The sequence below is a fragment of the Anopheles merus genome, unplaced genomic scaffold, assembly GCF_017562075.2.
Source record: "Anopheles merus strain MAF unplaced genomic scaffold, AmerM5.1 LNR4000377, whole genome shotgun sequence".
NCBI lineage: Eukaryota > Metazoa > Arthropoda > Insecta > Diptera > Culicidae > Anopheles > Anopheles merus.
In genome coordinates this window covers 3,180-23,678 of record NW_024427957.1, presented here as the reverse complement: position 1 = coordinate 23,678, position 20,499 = coordinate 3,180, and the positions used below count along the sequence as shown (strand labels likewise).

The 20,499-nt window shown below is 38.9% G+C and overlaps 1 protein-coding gene across 9 annotated transcripts in view; it reads left to right on the top strand.

The window, feature by feature from the left end:
• The window catches only part of LOC121602257 (roundabout homolog 2-like), a 41,596-nt gene extending 21,452 nt beyond the window's left edge, over positions 1-20,144 (top strand). For all 9 annotated transcript variants that reach the window (XM_041931013.1, XM_041931012.1, XM_041931011.1 and 6 more), the window contains 13 exons: positions 4,514-4,707; positions 5,642-5,744; positions 14,093-14,246; positions 14,564-14,694; positions 14,775-14,915; positions 15,850-15,981; positions 16,089-17,020; positions 17,093-17,215; positions 17,286-17,520; positions 17,595-17,690; positions 17,751-18,158; positions 18,244-18,433; positions 18,535-20,144. In XM_041931013.1, coding sequence (XP_041786947.1) covers positions 4,514-4,707; positions 5,642-5,744; positions 14,093-14,246; positions 14,564-14,694; positions 14,775-14,915; positions 15,850-15,981; positions 16,089-17,020; positions 17,093-17,215; positions 17,286-17,520; positions 17,595-17,690; positions 17,751-18,158; positions 18,244-18,433; positions 18,535-19,570 — 3,875 coding nt within the window. In that variant the 3' untranslated portion in view covers positions 19,571-20,144. The remainder of the gene's footprint in view (positions 1-4,513; positions 4,708-5,641; positions 5,745-14,092; positions 14,247-14,563; positions 14,695-14,774; positions 14,916-15,849; positions 15,982-16,088; positions 17,021-17,092; positions 17,216-17,285; positions 17,521-17,594; positions 17,691-17,750; positions 18,159-18,243; positions 18,434-18,534) is intronic.
• Positions 20,145-20,499: the final 355 nt, after the last annotated feature.

Below are 20,499 nucleotides of genomic sequence, written 5' to 3'. Positions count from 1 at the left end.
AAGCTTATTTTATGAACTGCTTACCTGATTTATATTTACTTGCTATTCTATCTTCGTTTAGCTTACGTGCTCGTAATTGCTTAGCTTTGCTTTTTGTTCATCTGAAAACCAGTGAAGCAGATATCAGAGCAGAGCTCCACAAGGCATCATAAAGGAACGACGAGCGACGCTGCACAGTTAATAATTATTTCTGTTTGTTTTTGCGGCGTTGAATAAACAGCAGCAGTTTCCAAGGTATTGTTTACGTTCCGTTGTCATGTTCAGTGCCTCTTGGCCATTGTCGTCGCCAATGCAGGATATCGATCAACAAGAAACCACTTGTGACGTGTTCGTTTTGAGTGTAAGAATAATTCAGAATTATAAAAAAAAATAGAAAAAGTTTGCTGCAGGAGAAATATGTTTTTTTATTATTATTGAAATTAGCGTTGATACGGCTTTGGCCGTATTTTCTTTAAAGTTCTAATTCTAAACTACGTTGTATACTTTTAATGAAAATTTTAAAAATTACGTTCGAAAAATTTAAAAATAACGACGATAAACACACGATAAAACAAACAACTAAGCGTTTTTTTTTCAACAGTAAGTATGAAGTTAGTGCCTAAAAATCGGTTATACAAACACACATATTAGTAAACTCAGCTATCTTAATTTGATCATGTGTCCCGTGTAACTTGACTAAAACATTTATTTATGTAATGAAAGTGGCATGAAGAAAATTGTGAAGCTTTCTTGGATATCTTACCCAAGAGTATAGTAATACAGATATGCATTTTTCGAAACTAAACATTTTAAATGAAAAAGAAGATGATGGCACAAAATGGATTGTGCGAAAATGTGAAAACATTTTCTGCTTAGGTTGTGCTGTTGACCAACTTTTGGCTTGGCAAAGTCAAAGATTATTTGTTTGTCGCGTTTACCATCATCACGATGAAGGTGAGTACCCATGAGGGAACACGCAAGGGTGGTTTATAGTGTAAACCTTTTACCTCATCCTTTTCTCTGAAGAGCCAAACTTTTACCCTTGATTCTATTTATACGAAAGGTGAAGCAGGACACGGGTAAAGCGCACAACAGCTTTTGGGCTACCATTTCAGCTCTCCTACTAAGAGGGCAAGATAAGTGAGGCTTTATATGTACAGGTTCATCATAAAGCAATATTTGCATTCCACACTGGGTATGTGGTTGGCGAACAAGATTTTGTATGATTCAATCGTTTCAGTCATCTTTTAAAAGATAGTATATTTAAATATTCGAATAGTGTTTGCAATGTATAAAATTATCATTTCTAGCTAGATTTGATGTAAAAAAATGAATATACACATGAAATAATTGTCCTAAGCTCAATCTACGTTTTTGTTCTTCATGTTCTTTGTACATATTGAAAGTGAATTGCTCTAAGGAAAAGTATATCAGGGGCATAATCATTTTTGATTGCAAATCTGTTGTTATGATGATACACCAAAAAAAAAAACCATATATAAATAAAAAGGAGTGTTTATTTTGAAACTGGAAAGTTGATTTCTTTTTGTTTTCCTGGGAATAGTAACATGGCAGTATTACATTTTAAACACAAAAAAGGAAGAAAAATTAACAAATTTAAATAACTAAAACTTGCCAATATCATAATGCATTCACATATTGTGCATTAGTAGCATTGGATCTATATTAATTGAAACCCAGTTTGTTATTTACGGCACTCTCTTAAATAAAATATTAGTTACATGATTATAATCAATGATAAACATAATTGTACCTTATTCCATCGGATTAACAAATAGCTGCATGTGCCGCTGCTGCTGCACAAATAGCCAAATACACTTAACATCAAATCGAGCTTTTCTATGGAAATTAACGCGAGGTCTCCCCTTCCTTTAAAAATATGCCATGTAAACCTATTTCCTTGTCATAATGTCATACTACACCACAAAGGATGAAGCAAGAACAAAGATGGAAACCGTGTTAGCATCATCAGCTTGTTTATTGATATGTACGATGTGAGTTTTTCGTAAGCTACGTTTTCAACTATTTTCCTATTCCGAACTCATCGTAATAGAGTATGAACATGCATCCGATAACAATCGAATTTGAATATTTAGCACGTATTATTGGGTGGACGGTTTGATCGTTAGATGAATCTATTGCTTAGCCTAGAGAATGTAAGAAGGAATATCAGGCGCAACATTCAGTTTATTCAATAGCGGTATGTAAATGTACTCATGGCAGTCATAACTTTGTCTAGTGACACTCCAGTACATCATTACTATTTTTGTCGAATGCTTTCTATGATTTCAAGGCTCCTTGTGTTGGCATTGCTTGGAGAAATGCTTTCTTTGCTCGACATCAAATAAATGTTGACTTGATCAATAAAAGGTATTTACGACGTTGCTGACCCATAAAGTGTTATGTGCATCGGGTTCTAGTTGTAGAAATGTAATGTATTAGAATTCATGAAAGAAGAAGACGATAACAGCGCAGTACAAGCCGACTGACAACGTGTGTTCTTGTTCAAAATCTCTAGCAAAAACGCATACTTTTGTCATCAAATTTATGATACGATTAAAACTGAACGTATCCTAGAACTAGAACCAGCCATTCGGAAAATCTGCTGGAGTCGAGTAAGAAATAGCGCCTTGTCTTTTATTGTATTTTTGACTCTACAAATCTCTATAAATCTTCATCATGCTAGCCGACGAAAACATTGAATCGCTCATACATTCACTTGCACATACTCTGCATGCCTTCAGGGCTGCTAGAGACATCTATCTGAAGGAAACTGAATAGTTGTGATTTACACAACATGCGGATTAAATATGGCAAAACTTTAGATTATTATTATTGTTAATTACAATGCAGTTTTCGAGCGAAGCTGGCTGCCGCTAGCATACCATCTTCAATGCGCTAGCGTATCTGCAATGTACTCGTGGCTGTAATAATTCGAGTGCTGTTATCGTCGAATAAAAAGACGCACCGCATGCATCAGATCCTTTGTGGTAAATTCACTGCGTTGGAATATGTTTAACGAAAGTTTGAGAGTCGAGGCGTCTTGTAAAAGTTTCGATGTTCTGTTTCGCCAAAACCTCTTCCTGAAGCGCTATGTAATACTATTTGTGTACGTGCAACGATTGTTGTGTTATTGGGAGCGCGAACTTTTGCAACGATCACATACTTCTGATAACTTATTTAAACTTTCACATCCATAGAGGAAGAACGTAAAGAAGCCCTTTCGTCTTCAATAGAATGTCAGCTGGTTCTAACGATAAACTTACTGCAATTGCCTGTGACATTCGTAGTTAATCGCTTACTACTAGGATTGCAAATGGAATTATGGTATAGTGAGAATGTTTTCGTGAGCTTGTGAATTTGGTACCCTTATCACAAGACACTTAATTGGATGCTTGGCTCTGCCAGCAAAGCTTGAGCTTCCACTCATCCTTTGTGAGTGTATGGAAAATCTTAGTTTTGACACTAATGAACACGGTGGAACAAATAAAAGTATTTAAATATTATAAATAGATTGTTGAAAGTAAGTTTTTAATTATGCTTACATAAATGTGTTTGATTTAATTTATACTTTGAAATAACTTCTGATATGTTCTTATTTGATTTGAATAGATTCCGATACCTCTCTTTCTTCTTCTTCTTTGGTTCAACAACCGTTGTCGGTCACCTCCATGTACCACCACTTGTAGACTTGGCTTTCAGAGAGTTATTGATTACCATGGCAGAATATCCAGTTTTACGGATGGGGTCACAGTGCATTCTTGGCTTGAACCTATGACGGGCATGTTGTTAAGTCATACGATTTGACAATTGTGCCACCCGACCGGCAGACTCTGACACTAGTTAGATGACATCCCATGTCATATTAAAAATAGATTAAGTCTCAACAAAATAAGCAAAAAAAAATATTAAAATAAGATTACGCAACATTATTCCTTAAGAAAATAATATATGCTTGTACCCACGAATGTTTTGCGTTTATTATAGAAAAAGAAAATGATAAAGGAAAGTAAGGTGCAGAATAACGGAGTAGAAGATGATAGATAATTATATTATGTATTATAAATGATAGATTTTATTTCATCATTTTTATTTATCATTGGTATCTCTGCTTTTCTTATGAATGATGAGATAAATTATATAATTAAATTATATAATTTATTTGGGTGTAGCATCGGATTCACTTTATTGGTAAAAGTGCATCCTTTTATTAAGCGACCCATGCGTAGATATATTAGCTTATACATACTTACTATGTACTAACTTAGGATGACATAACCAGGCATAGATCGCAACTGATTTCGTTCAGTTGTGCAGACAATTAATGTAAAAAAATAAATTTGTTTCTTCGTTTACGGGTTAGCTATTCTTACCAAAATAAAAAAAAAGCTGTCTGATCGGAAATATTTGTACCTGCTTAAAATATAAAATGTGTTCAATTTATTTCATTATTAATTCTAAAATAAGCAAACAATCTATCAACAAACAATAATCTCTTTCCTTCTTCTCTCAGCTTTAGAGTATCCCAAAATTACGGAGCACCCTCTAGACGTCATTGTACCTCGGCACGAGCCAGCAACACTCAACTGTAAGGCGGAAGGGATTCCGACACCAACAATCACATGGTTTAAGGATGGTGAACCGATTAAAGCCGAACCAGGATCACATAAAATTCTGCTACCCGCAGGAGGTTTATTTTTTCTGAAGGTAAAGTAAAATGATAGTAACAACCATCCGTGTCCCATTTCCATGGACAGTGCTGTCGATTTGAATTTTTAATTTCCCAACTCTCGGAACGATTTACTCAGCCCCGATCGACACATTAGAAGAATGGGAAAAAGTACGTGACATTGGACGTTGCAGATTTTCCATCCATGCTCAGTTCATTGACGTGCCACTTTTCCATCGGTTCATTTTCGTTCTTCCTTCCGGCACGGCAGAACTGAGTGGTGTCGATGTAAAAGGAGCATCACGAGGATAGCGTGTGCAGCGTAAAACTGGTCCTATTTCGTTTCATACATCTAGTCGCACATTGAAGTTTGGTGTCTCTTTTTTACTCGATATAAAGCTAGCAAACTGGAGCCTTGTTAGGTGGGAAGAATTCATAAAAAGCATTTGAAGGAACAATGATGTGGATAACGACAACGATCATCGCAACGGTGATGCCGATGGTACAATTTCACGGAACCAGGAATAATCATTTCTTTCCGCTCTTCCGTAGCGATTCCCGGAGTAATAAAGTCATTTTGCGTTCAAGTGCAACGTATGCAATATACCGGGGACTCGTTATACCAGACAATGCAATTTCGAAAGGCCTTAGAGTACAGTTGACTCGTTTTGGACCAGCAGTCTAGTACTATTCACTTTATAGTTTTATGAAAGCATAAGCAATTATATTTTAAATTTGAAATTCAGGATCCGTCTTCGGATCCGGTTTAAAATATGCACAAATTAGCGAAAGCAGAGATTGTTGACAACGCAGCGTCATACTTTGAATGGAAGATTATTTGTTTTTTTTTTTAGGCTGAATGATCGGCTGTTAGTTTTAATTTATTTGTGGCTAGTTTTAATTTTAATTTTACCTCATTTTTATAGAAATGTATTAAGATTTACGACGTTTTGTTATTCTTCAATTTTTCAGGTTGTGCACTCACGTCGTGAGACCGATGCGGGTGTTTACTGGTGCGAAGCAATGAACGAGCTTGGCGTTGCCAGAAGTCACAATGCGACGCTTCAAGTATCAGGTAGGAATTGAAAAGTTTAAATTTATTACCCTGTCCTTATTCTAAAAACTGAAAGCAAAAAGGAAACCTACTAGCAAAAAAAGATGTGAAGTGAATTTAATGCTCTACTGAAAGACTTTTTTACGTGTTACCATCCAATTCTTCATAATTTGAGGGACTCGCTGCCTAAGAGGGATTTTTAAATCATTTTCAACAGCGGTTCATTTGAGTGGAACAGTCCAGTCCGGTCAATCTTTATGAGAATGAACAAAACATGAATTGATTTAAAAAAACAACCCGAACGGTCCTTTAAATTATTACTATTTTTATTATTTTATTCACTGAACAGTACGTTCTGATGAATTTTCTTAATTTAATACTTTATTTAGGTTCTTCTTCTTCTATTTGGTGTAAAACGTCTTACGGGACATTCCGGTCTATATATTTCTTCTCTTCTTCTTTGGGCACAACCAACCGTTGTCGGTCAAGGCCTGCCTATACCCACTAGTGAAGTGAGCTTGGTTTTCAGTGACTTATTGTTACCATAGCAGGATAGTCAGTCCTACGTATGAGGGCATGTTATATTCGGGGCTTGATGCCACGATGGGCATGTTGTTAGGTCGTAAGAGTTGACGACTGTACCACCAGACCGGCCCTATTAGGTTACCCGGTAATTGGTTATTCTATGACATACCGCAAATTCAACAGCTTTTGTGTACAAGCATATATAGTTGTTTGTCATACATACAACCTACCACGACTATATGAACTGTCGTTTTTCGCTATTTGTGGAAAATCCGTAACCGCGAGGCCACATGAGGTGAAATATATAGCGAAATGAACTATTTGACAGGCGAAATATCTGACGGATAAAGCATCGCAGCAACCAACTGATGTAGAATGTAAACAAATAACGTGTACAAAATCTTAATTAAATCCATTAAATAACTTCAATATCGAATACTTCGTCAAGTTTCAGTCAACCGTTCATAATTTCTACCGAGTAGGGAATGTTCTGCTTAAGAAGATAATATTTTTAATAGAATTTCGAAAGCGGATGTTGTATCTCCCCCAACCCTTTAGCGGTACCTGTCAGATATTTCACCTGTCAAGTACAGTCTGTTCCCGAGTTACGCGGTTTCTGCGTTCCCAGCGAATCCGCGTAAGTCGGATTTCACATTTTTTTAAATAAAATACTATTGATTTCTCGGTGTTTGTGATTTTATTTAGTACTTTTAAAGACTTTATTATTTATTTGATATGATTCGTGTAGAAAATTATAATATTTTTGGCTATTAAGCGGTTTAAATTTGTTAGCAAAAATGCATTTAGGAATAAACTTAAAGCAAATTGTACTGATTTGACATGTGATCTGTCAAATTTAGAAAACCGCGTATCTCCGAATCTGCGTAAGTCGAGAACCGCGTAACTCGGGAACAGACAGTAGTAGGAACAGTAGTTCATTTCGCTGTATATTTCACTCATGTAGCCGCCCGGTAAGAGATACATAAAAAACAGTGAACTCATACATTGTGCAGAATACTATTTAGCCGCGTTCAGACACGGCATATTCTGCTAGAAAATATCTGTCAAACACACTTTTCTCTGAGAGTAATCCAAGCTATCCATCGCTGGATGGATAACAGAAATATTTGCTGATAATATTTTAATAGAGAGAAATATCGTGTTTTTTCGTGTTTAAACATTAGTTTTCGATTGCTTCCAAGTCCTAAATGTTCTAACGGTTGTATATTGTGCATTTCTTACAACCCGTGTTTTACGAATTATTTAGTTAAATTACGATAATTGTATCTTGCTAAGATTTATGGTGTGTGAACCAAGGTCCATAAATTACTACAGGTCGGTCCAGTATTACTACGTCCAGTGTATTTAAAAAAAATCATTTGACAGCTAGGGAGTAAAAAGTTGCTTAGCAACTCATAAAAAGTCCTTAGCAACCTTTATTCCCCTTATTTAAATCTCCATACAAATCTCCATTGAATTAGGCTACCAAAATCAGAGCTAAGGACCCACCTGTAGTCTATTTAGGCACCTTTGTGTGAACGCAAAAATATTGGACACTTGTTTCTGGTGGAAGGGGAAAGATTCGTGAAGAAAGACATGCCGTGCCTGAGCGTATCTAATAACATATTCTAGAAAAGGTTTTACAGATAAGTATGTTTTAGCAATTTTTAAAACTAGTTATTATTACTTTTTGAAAGTTTTAGTAATTTTATGAGAATAATTTTCAACAATTAATCCATATTTTTTCCTCCCACCACCCACTTCACCATTGATGTTCTCTTAGACCGCTACAAAGTCGCCCGCAGCCGTCTGCTTGTAAAGTTTGGTCGTGAGTTCGTAAGGTAGTTTAGGATCCTAAATAAGGATTGGCTGAATTAGTAATGTGGTATTTGCATGTTTTAGATAAGTATATGTAATGCCGGAAGAATATGTAGAAGGGGTATTGTGGTGGGCCCATTGCAATTGAACATGATATTCGTCTGCGCTTTCTTCTAATATTTACGGGCGCCTTTGTAGCGATCAAAGAGAACATTGATGGTGAAGGGGGTGGTGGAAGGAAAACAATATCAGGCTAGGATTACATTCCTTAACTATGTATGTAACAGCTGCAAATATGTAGATTCTGCTAGAAAATTGTTGTTGAGGTGTTTGTGTGGCTTTTGTTTGATCGGATCAGTTTTGAGCCATTATTCATTAAATAGATAACGTTCATGGCCATTCTAAAAACTAACAAAACAATTTGTTTACATATTTTGAATAGTATTTTCAAAACAATCACTATATGCAAAGATTTATTTTTATTTTTGGTATGTAAAAAAATAAATTTGGAAATTATTCGTACAAAACTACGAAAACCTTCAAACAAGTTATAAAAAACAATTTTTAAAAATCGTTCAAAAATATTTTTCTGCAAAACCTTTCTAGAATATTCTTCTTCTTCTTTTTTATTTATATTTATATTTATTTATATAACCACTTGTGGGGTTGACTTTCAGTGACTTTTTTGGATCACCCCCATAGCAGGATAGACAGTCCTACGTATAGCGGCACGGTCTATTTGGGGCTTGAATCCATGACGGGCATGTTGTTAAGTCGTGTGAGTTGACGACTGTACCATGAGACCGGCTTTTTTTCGTAATAAGTCGTGTAAAATGTTTTTGAAAAATAAAAAAAAATTAAAAGATGTAAAATAGTATTCTGCACAACCCATACATTAACTGTTTTTATCTATCTCTTAAGGATTTTCTACAAATCACGAAACTGTGCTGTACTTAACAGTTATATAAACTAAGTATATATGGTGTTATGGCCTTTCTATTAACCGTCTTGTGTACGGCTAAATAACTTTACGTAATCGCACAACCGCCTACCCGGGTAGGCCATACATTTTGTATGGAACAATGATGTTTTTCGTGATTAAAAGAGTATATCTTTTGAATTTCTAATAAGATTTGAATGAAAACTGTCTTAAAGGTTCACAATAATGTTTTATAACATATCGTAGTGAAATTAAAATTTAAAAAATCCTATCACGATTTTTTTCAATCAAAAATATGTTCTAACTCCACCACCATAACTGGCCAGTCCGCATGTTTTAAGTGGATGATTAGTCTTTTTCTAAGCTTTACTTACGTTTCTTTCAAAAGTTATATACATTTTTCAATTGTTTTGCTTGTTATATAAAAATATATTTTCACGATCTATAAAATATGCTCATCATGTTTTATTGAAAACCGGCTCCGACCGGCTCCAGACAACTTCGGAACCTCCTCCACTCCAACCCAACGGAGCCCGCTCCGCACCCATGGCTCCGAAGCTGACTCCACTCCAGCTGCTCCGGAACCGGCTCCGCACCAACGACTCCGCACTCACGGCTCCGGAGCCGTTACAGATTACCCCAAAAAAATCATTTTCAATAAAGTTTCAATCGGGAAGATCCATAATTAGCTGAGTAAATAATGTTGAAAGGATTCTATAAAAAAATCGATAAGTGAACATTGTGCAACAATCACACAATCTCATCGGGTATTAGCTTTGGGTACATCGGGTACACTTGCGAGAAGATAGATTAGTTTTTTAGGTTATCATACAATATTAGGCTCTATTGAAACGTTAGTCCAGACCCGTTGGTCCATTGATTCGTCGCCAGCTCCGGGGCTGTTGGTACGGAGCCGGCTTCGGAGCTGTTGGTGCGGATTCGGCTCCGGAGCTGTTGATGTGGATCGGGCTCTGGAGCCGTGGGTGCAGAGCCGACATCGGAGCCATTGGTGCGCTCCAAAACACCCATCCCTATTCGGCAGTAACACTATGACAAAAGTATGAATGTGTGTATTAACTTTCAATTCTATTTTGTTTGCTTGTAGTGGTTGGTATCATTTTAAAAGAGATGGTTTCAACGTTAATTTCAAAATATTGTTACACTGTAATACAACATTTGTAAGAAAAGAAAAGGACATGTTCTAGAAGCAAAGTTCTTTCTTCAACTCAAACTTAAAACGTGATCTTTTAACTCGTAGTTTACTGCACTACTTTATTGCTCTAAATCTTACAACGTAGCAAGTAAATTTCGCGGCGGATCGGTTAAAAAATTTCACGTACGCTTTCTTACGCTTTCTGACTTGATCTCATGGCGCTCGCGCGATGGCCGTTTTCGATTCGCGCGGCGATGTTTTTTTTTTGCTCCCTCTGGTAACGGCAAATCGGCGACGTTTCGGTTCGGCTGTCAACAGCTTATCAATAAACACAAATTGTAAACAACAATTTGTCACTTTTCGCCGACCTCGTTGTTTTCTACAACACGACATAAGCATCCTCTCAAAACATGCGGCAAGGCCGGTTGGGGTGTTGAAGTTACAGCACATTTTTGATTGAAAAAAATATAGATGGGAGTTTTAAAATTCTAATTTTACAGCGATATGTTATAAAACATTATTGTTTACAATTTTCATTCAAATCCAACAAGTAATTCAAAAAATATACGCTTTTAACCACGAAAAACATCATTCTTCCATACAAAATGTATGGCCAACCCGGGTAGGCGGTTGTACATGTGAAGGATATATAAACTCAAATAATTAAAAAAAATATTTAAACGTTTTTGATATTTTTTATTTTTTGCAGATCGGTAGAAAACATCTTTTCTGAAGCATTTTTAAAATTTCAAATGAAGTTGATACGATTTTTTATTCCAAAGTTTTGGAATAAAGATGCGATACTTACCCGGGTAGGCGGTTGTACACATGACGGTTAATATGAAAGTATGTAGTAAAAATTGTTCTTATACAGGAACCAGTGAATATTTCATTGTTTTGAGTCCAAAATAAACAACATTTTACAGTAAATTTTACAGTTTTTTATTTACTTTTATGATTTATGTAAGTTGATAAATGATATGATTTTACTCATTACTTTTGTCTTGGATAATTGAAATAAAATCATAATGACCCTACGGATACGAACACACTAACATCTTTGTCACTGGTAATAACAGCTCAGTAATAATCATAACTCTCGTTAAAGCGAAAGACATTGATTGAAACCTTAGACAGGTGGGTTTAACAAACTTGATTGACAACATACTTATAGTTTGACGTTTATCATTGCTTCTATTTTTACTACATTTCACTTTCACTCGTTGAAATTTAATTTGCACTTCTCTTAGGCAATAGATTCTATTTATGCTCTTTACACCGCATTTGCGTAGTGTATTTACATATACAACACTTAGAAGAATAGAAGATATAGAAAGGGAATATACCCTGAGACATGATGTTGTATGAACATCAGATGTGGAAAGTTGATGAAAGTATCATCAGACATCTCATTCTTAAGAGATACATACGTTTCCTTAAATAAAACCTTAATAGTACTAGGTAGTTGATATATGCCATCAGCTGTTCATATATTTTAAACTGTACGTATACAACATATTTTTTTTCTGCAGTCACTTGGGGGTAAATTGCAAAACTAGCATATTAATGGCTTATTATGTATATGGTCGTTTCGTTCATGGCCAGTGAACTTACACTATAGCGCACTTACAGCAGGCTTGCAGGAAAGTATGACAACACAGAAATAGCTGCACATTTTCATATGAGAGTTTTCGTATTGCAAAAGCAATCTTGTATCGTTTGATAGAATGCGGAAAAGAAAGCGCATCCAAGAGTGAGAGCGCAGAAATAATGGTCGTGGGAAGATTTCAACGGATAAAAATGAGAAAGAATATTTATTTGAGTCCGTGTCATAAATAAACGGGTAACCTTCCAGAAAAGCTGGTCAGCATAAGAATGCAATTTTGCTTGTGTTTTTAGCGTTGCGCTGCTGACACCGGGTTTTGGTTCGTTGAATCACAATGTTCAGACTATGTGCCGAGATGCAGAACGTAACGATGAAAAGCAAAGAATAAAACTATGCAAAAGGTTATTAAAATATTTGGATTTTTTTACCTACAATGTCACATTAAAACAGACCAATCTCAGTTACATCCACGGGGCGCTACCGTGGTACAGTCGTCCACTGGCACGATTTGACAACGTGTCCGTCGTGGGTTCCAGTCTCCTATGGACCCATCTCTCCGTAGTAAGGACTTGATTGAATACTCGACTACGGATTGTATTTACTAAATAATACTCGAAGGCACGAATAGATCGGTTGTACTGTGCGCGTCTTCATGGGTCGTTACGTCAAATAGACAATGCAAAAAAAAAAAGTTTTATATTTATTTCATTCGAAATATCATTTTTTTCTCAGGAAGTATTAGGAATGAATTTGAAATAAGGACACACAAAATATGTATATCTACCTATGTCTAGAGGATTTCTACGTGTTTGGACCATCAATGGTTTTCTAATTACCACATAGGAAGTGTACCCGTTTTAACTCAATGCAATATTAAATTATCCTTAGTAGGTTAAACCTTCATTTGTGACTTTTGTATGGTTCAGATTTTAACTAATATCGAGGAATGCCGGATAATCGTGCTTGGCTACGGAACATAAGAATTAATTTGTGACTTTACATTTGGTCATACAGCTCATACCTACATACACTCCATTTAAACACTTCCATAAACATTGTCCCATTTGCTTTGCCTTTAAGCTATCTATTAGTGTAATAGCTTTTTTCTCCCGCTTGGTAACATCCTCGAGGTTGGCTAATCCAATTTGAACAATCCATTCTCACTGCATCGAGAGGATTACGATATTTGACAAATGATTTCGTTGATCCTGCTATCCCTCTTGATTTTTCGTTGCTGAGCGCACATCTTGGACTGCCAAGCTTGTACAGAGCGTCACCAGAAGCGTCCCGACATGATAGTGAGGGACTGTATCATCTCTCAACCTATCATGCTGATCTGGATAGAATCTATGGTTTCATATTTTATTCTGCAACACTCCTATCGGCTCAACCAAAAACCGTTGCTAATTCGCCACGTATTAATCTTGTGTTCGAATTTTTAACTGGGGACGCAGTTTAGTGGAAACAACGTCACGCGCAGATTCTAGCTAACCTTACCATTACCGTGTCGGCCGCATGGACATAGTTCCTGTCCTTCGGTATTACTTTTTGCGATAGGATTACAGCGAATATAAGATTCGGTAGCGTAAAGTTTTGCAAGTCACGTTCCGTGAAATGTAATCGACACCCCACAACGTGCGTTTGTATTTACGTGTCGTTCGTTCTTATGTACAAACCGGGCTAGGAGATATATGCAGTATCGAGCATTACTTGGAGTGTAGTGGAAAGGACTTGGTTCGCAAATCGAAACAGATACATTAGAGGAGGTTTTGGTATTGCGAACGTAGCTTGTGACATTATTTACTTGATACGGAATTCGCCAATAACCCGCATCGTGGTTTCGGTAAAAGTTCGTTGCTGTTCGTTGTCCCATCGCGCATGAGCTCGCAAGCTGGCATCTTTGGTGTTCTTTCGTGTTTGGAAACTTGTTTTTAATACCTGGTCCTTATCATCGAGTGAGATTAGTGCATGGGGTATTTGGTGTGGATTATAACTTTTGCTTCCATCTTATTCCTACTTATTCTAATAGTAAAGGGCTTAAATTATCCAGTAAAGGTATTTCATCAATGGGGTAACAAACCAAAAAGTACGTTCGGTAACAAACCAAAAAGTACGTCATCCGTCACGTCCAGTCGACGTGCATATCAGTATTTGCTCGAGTGTAAATCCAAAGTACAATTTGGGATTTTCTGGATCGTTTGATATTCCGTATGAAGAAAAGTAAATAATATTTTTTGCAACTACATTTAAACATAAAGTTAGAGGCGGATGCTCTTGCGTTTACGGAAATAATCCTGTATATTCCATCATTTGATGTTTAATTTCAGTACTACGAGAAGAGTTTCGCCTGGAACCACAAAATACTCGGGTGGCACAGGGTGAAACGGTACTGCTAGAATGCGGACCACCGAGGGGCTCACCGGAACCAACCGTTTTCTGGCGCAAAAATGGACAAACTTTAGATCTCACCAACTCGAAACGGTAAGTCATATGGTAAAGGGTAGGACTGCTTTTTCCTCCCCCAAATACATTCCACATTATTTATTAACTTTGCCACTAGTAACAACATTCGGTAGTTTGGTCATTTTATTTGCGTTGCCAAACTTTCAGCTAGCGATCGTTTTGGTATGAATAATGAAGGTAATGATACTTATCAACACTTCCGGTCCTGCCAAACGGGTCTGTGAACTTTAGTTTTCAGACCAGCAAAAGTTAATCCTTCGCATTCCGACATCTCGTTTTTCATCAATTAAACCCTGCATTGCATTGTAACCGGTCGAATAAATTACTACTTTCAGTATCCGGATCGTGGACGGTGGCAATCTGGCCATACAAGATGCTCGCCAATCAGACGACGGTCGTTATCAGTGTGTGGCAAAGAATATAGTAGGTGTGCGCGAATCCACTGTTGCCTTTCTGCGAGTTCACGGTAAGTGCTGGGAGTTCCAGTGTCGGAGGCCCTATTCGGGCTGTTTGGATCACGCTTGATGGTGGTAAATATTTTTACAGTGAAACCGTTTCTAATACGTGGACCACAGGACCAGACGGTCATTGCCGGTAGCTCTGTTGTGTTTCAATGTCGAGTCGGAGGAGAACCGTTGCCAGATGTTCTGTGGCGGAGGTCAGCTTCCGGAGGCAACATGCCACTCGGTACGTATTGAAGCGCATTTCATGGTAATCGGAAGCGAAAAACGGAAACCAGCAAAGAAGCTGGAAATCGGACGTGCGAAACAGTGAATGGAGCAATAATGGGATAGCGTAGTGTTTTATGTGTTGTCATTAGTCGTATTATTATTAGCTTGTTTATCATGGAACAAACACCGTTTGGTCAGCAGTACCACCAGAACTAGGAAAATGACTACGTGTGTGTTTGTGTGTGTGTGTGTGTGTGTGTGTGTGTGTGTGTGTGTGTGTGTGACTTTTATCCCTTAAAAGGGTTGTGCGGTTTGTGGCTCATAAATTCGTGGACCAGGATAAAGTTGTCACGTGCGAACTGCTGTAAGCAATTGTAGATCGGGGAGTCCCAGTGAACCGTACGATGTTGTACGTCTTCCTGATACAATCGGGACGGTTCGAAATAAATTAATTACCAATACTACGTATGCTACGTCTCTGGTGTGTTATCTGTTGACGCGTGCTAAGCGCATGGCCAAGAGTGATGTAGAGTTTGTGAACAAAGCAGTAAGCATAAATTCGAGGGTTGAAATAAATATTTGAAACAACTATAATATCGCAACTTTTGTACAATAATTGAAGAGAATAACAACTTTTTATCTACAGTTGGAAAGTCAAATTTAAGAGAACTGATTTCTTGTTACCTTCCCAGAAAATTTTATCTTCCAAGAACGGAAACTGCAGCAAGGAGCAGTCTTGCATATTGTGCTCCCTGAAGCGACGGGCTTAAAACCCGGATAAAGCTATCTTATGTAGCATAAATCACATTGTAATTTCTATTGATTGGAGGCTCTTGTATAAATCGGAATATGTTGTACTTGATAGCAAGCAATATACGCCTCGCCGAAGATAAACTACTCTCACTAACACACATGTCTGCTCTCCATCCACATGTTGTTTCTCCCAATAGAGCGAGTACGAGTGCTTGAAGACAGAAGTTTACGAATAGATGACATCGCAATCGAAGATATGGGCGAATACAGCTGCGAGGCGGACAATGCTGTCGGATCCATCACCGCATCCGGTACATTGGTGGTGCATTGTAAGTCAAGATATGTTCAGTTGCATCGTTAATTCATTCGACCACAATCAAAGTACTTTCGGTCTCGTTCCGATATTCATTTCTGTTTCATTCCACCTGCCCTGCAGCACCTCCGAGTTTCCTGGTGCGCCCGAAAAATGTACTCATCGAACCGACTTCAGAAGCATTGTTCGAATGTCAGGCTACTGGACACCCACACCCGACGCTATTCTGGTCGGTGGAAGGCAACCGCACACTCCTGTTACCGGGTAGCCGGATGGACAACCTAGAGGTAACGCAAAACGCGGACGGTACCAGTGTGCTTTCCATAGCACAAGTTGGCCGCATGGACAACGGGAAAGTGATCGTGTGCAGTGCCGTAAATAGTGTCGGCAGTGTAAGCACGCGTGTTGTGTTGAGTGTAAATCTTCAAGATGATCGACCACCACCATTAATTCTGCAAGGCCCCTGCAATCAAACGTTGCCTATTAAGTCGGTTGCCATCCTGCCATGTAAAGCTAGCGGAATTCCGCCACCAGTGATCTCGTGGTACAAAGATGGAATACCGGTGCTAGCCTCGGAAAAGATAAATATCACTGAATCGGGCACGCTGACTATAGCAGATTTGAGCAAAATTGATGACAGCGGGTTGTATACGTGTGTCGCTAGCAGTAAGTCGGGCAAAACTACATGGAGCGCACTGCTGCGAATCGATGTGCCAACCAATCCGAATATAAAATTCTACCGTGCACCAGAAATATCTACGTACCCCGGTCCACCTGGCAAAGCGCAGGTAACGGATATTACCGAAAGTTCCGTCACTGTCGCATGGGTAAGAAGCAGCCAAATTGGAGCGTCAAGTTTGATCGGCTATACCGTGGAGCTGTTTGGCCGTAACCAAACGGAAGGGTGGCTTCAGGTTGCAAATCGTATCCAAGACAATACCTACACACAAACTGGACTAAGTGCAGGAGTAACGTATTACTTCGTAGTTCGTGCTGAAAATTCACACGGCCTTTCATTGCCAAGTCCTCTATCGGAACCTATTCTGCTTGGATCGGTAAGCCATTAATGCTGCAGGTCTTTTTATTTCCATTTTATAAAACTGTCTTACTTTGAATAAACTTTGCAGAGCGATAACTTTGGCATGGGAATTGATATGAGTGAGGCAAGAGCTAGTTTACTCTCAGGAGACGTTGTGGAGCTCGTTAATGCGACTGCTATCGATTCCACTTCAATGAAGCTGGTTTGGGAGGTAAGATGTACCCGTTTAAATACGTCAACAATGAAAATATTGTGAATATTTCCCTTTTTCTAATTTCTAGATTATCAATGGAAAGTATGTGGAAGGTTTTTATATATACTCGCGAAACCTTAACACAAATCGTTCGGTTAGTATACAGTCATACAAAATGATGACTGTCTTGAATGCCGGTGCCTCGTCCTGTTCCGTTTCTGGACTTGAGCAATATACAGAGTACGAGTTTTTTATAGTGCCATTTTACAAATCAGTTGAAGGCAAACCATCAAACTATCAGATAGCAAGAACTCTTGAAGATGGTATGTTTAAACTTTTTTTTAATTAACTTTGTGTTGTAACAAGTATGAACTTTACCATTATTAATTGATTACAGCTCCCTCAGCACCACCGTTTGGCATGGAAGCGCTGTTGCTAAATTCCTCTGCAGTGTACCTGAAATGGAAACCTCCTACAGCATCTGCACAAAATGGTAATATTTCATGCTTTCCAGCATCTGTCAGTACTTACAGAACTGGTTTATCTTTTCCAGGAATTCTGCGCACTTACAACATTATCGTACGAGGAGTTGACTTACGAACAAACTACTCGAAGGTTCTTAGCAATGTCACGATTGAGGCTACCTCATCGACACTGTTGCTTGCCAACCTGACCGAAGGTGTTACGTACACGGTTAGTGTAGCAGCCGCTACTTCTGCTGGTATGGGACCGTTCAGCAATCCTGCAACCCTGCGGCTCGACCCAATCACTAAGCAGCTAGATCAAACATCCCATCGATATCCCATCAATCATAATAACATGGATGACATCCTTACACAGCCCTGGTTTATCGCGGTGCTGGGCTGTATACTGGTACTTATGATGCTTTCGTTCGGTGCAATGGTGTTTGTAAAGCGTAAACATATGATGATGAAACAGTCGGCGCTTACATCTTTACGCGGTAAGTTTCGAGAGGGAATAGTGTACTCAAAGGCTCTTCGATGAATCCAATAATAACAAGTATCTCGCCGCCAATGTATTTTCAGCTCACGCCGCAGGAGGTGTTGTAAAGATACCGCGAAATGATAGCCTTTGGATGGATCCATCCAGCATGGTGTGGGGCCATCAATCGACGGGAAGAGGTAAAGACCATATTCAAGATTACGCTCCGGTAGGTACCAGTTCTATGCTTCCCTTAGAGCAGCAACATACGATGCTACATCACAATCGTACTCGGTAAGACTTCATTTATTGGTTGGAGTTCAAACTCAACAGCGGCCATGGCTATTTCCGCGTCCGAAATTGTAACTATGACATTTACCTATTTTTACATACAGCTATGTCGAGTACACAGACTATCCCAGCGATTACGCTGAGGTGTCGTCCTTCAATCCCCCGACATCCGATGGAATGAACCATCTCTCGGCGCAGCTAAACGGCAGCAGAGCTCCGAGCGAGTACAGTTCGGGAGGTACGCGATCGCCAGCACCTTATGCCACAACCACCCTGATTGGAAATGTGAGATTTATTACTGCCCCGGGGAGTGTAACTGGTAATGATAGTCACCTGCATCACCTGCTGCCATCAGCGGCAGCTGCAAGTCAAATGTATTACAATGGCGATACCTATTCAGGCGGTTCGATGACACGGACATCGTCGGATCATGAAAGTACGGGCTATGTTCGGAACGCTTGCTCGGAGTCATATTTGAATCCAAATGAGAAAATCAATATCACCGAGAATAAACTGGCGTCTCATACGATGTCCATGCTGGCAGCGAGCAATGCATCCGCGGGCGGGGGTTATCATCACCTTGTGCCAAGTCAGAATGGAAGTTCGAATGGGCAGAGCAGTGCAGCCAGTAGTGCGTGTAGCGCAAGCAGTGGAAGTAGTAACAGCAGCAACGGAAACGATGGCGTTCGAATCAACGACTCCACTCCCCCGATGTCTAACAAAACGCAAGGCACGAGAGTACCGCGAAATGGCTCCAGTAGTAATCGTTTTAAACTCTCCCGTACACCGTTCGTAAGTAGTTTGCGGACCGCATTGAAGCAGGAGTCAACGTCCGGTGAACATGCTAATCAGCCAGCACTGCATCAAGAGCAGCGGAAGAAAATGTCCTCGCTTAACAATTTGGTACAGAAACAACAGCTTTATATTAAGGTGGGCGAAACGGGAGTGCCGGGCTGCACAAACAGTTGGAACCCCTCCACTGTTAGTGCAATGGCTATGGCAAACCTGTACCAAAACACCAGCGTCACGATGCCATCCGGAGCCTCGAATGGTGATCCGAATGTGGTTATCTACCTGCCGACCGGAAACCGCAGCGTCATTAGCTATCATGCCGGTTCGGACTTTGGAAATGATGTTTGAAGCTGGTGGTAGGGCGGTTATTTATAATAATTTATTCTAAACTGCAATTAGCTGCAGGTCCTGGAGAAGAATGCTGACTGACGATAAAGGTAATCTCAATGCCACCGTCTCCATACGTACCAGGGCGTACTGTGAGCGGGTGCCGTTCCTAGTTACTAGATTGTAAGAAGATTCGGTGTTGTACATAATAGTGTAGGATAAACGAATCGGGCGATAAGCACGAGCATCGGTGCGGTGTTTGGCTACGACAACGTTTCGTAGTGTGTCGGATGGCGGAATCAAACCGTAAACAAAACCAAAACAATGTACGAGCAAGACTGATCCATAAGCTTCCAACATACGGGAATAAGGAAACTGAGACGCAAACAGTATGGAGTTACGCTGTAACGTTCATCAGGAATCCGAAACCCTCTCATACCTTCAAACCTTAAAGTACTTCCAATGCACACGCTGTAAATAAATTACCCAGTGACCACCAATTAAAATTCGTTCAACCGCAACGATACATGTTCCGGTAGGCTGAATCTTACTGGCTTCGTTCAATAGACGATGTAAAGCATGAACGCTGGTAGTGGTGTGAATAAAAAAAAAGATATTTGTGTATTATTCGAAACTGAGATGAGGGAATTAAAACACACACACACACACACACACACACACACACACAACACACACACACACACACACACACACACACACATCCATACAAAGTAAAATGAAATGGAACATTTGTTTTCCGTCTGTTACATACGTCTGTTTTGGTCTTTTTCTTACATTTTCGTTACTTTAGAAAGAATAATCTATTCTATTCAAATCCTTTAATAATAAATTAGCCGAATGATGCATATCACGTATTACAGCTAAAGTAAACGAACAAAATTTGCTTTTTTGTGCTTACACATACAAATGATCTATAATTGGTTCGTGCT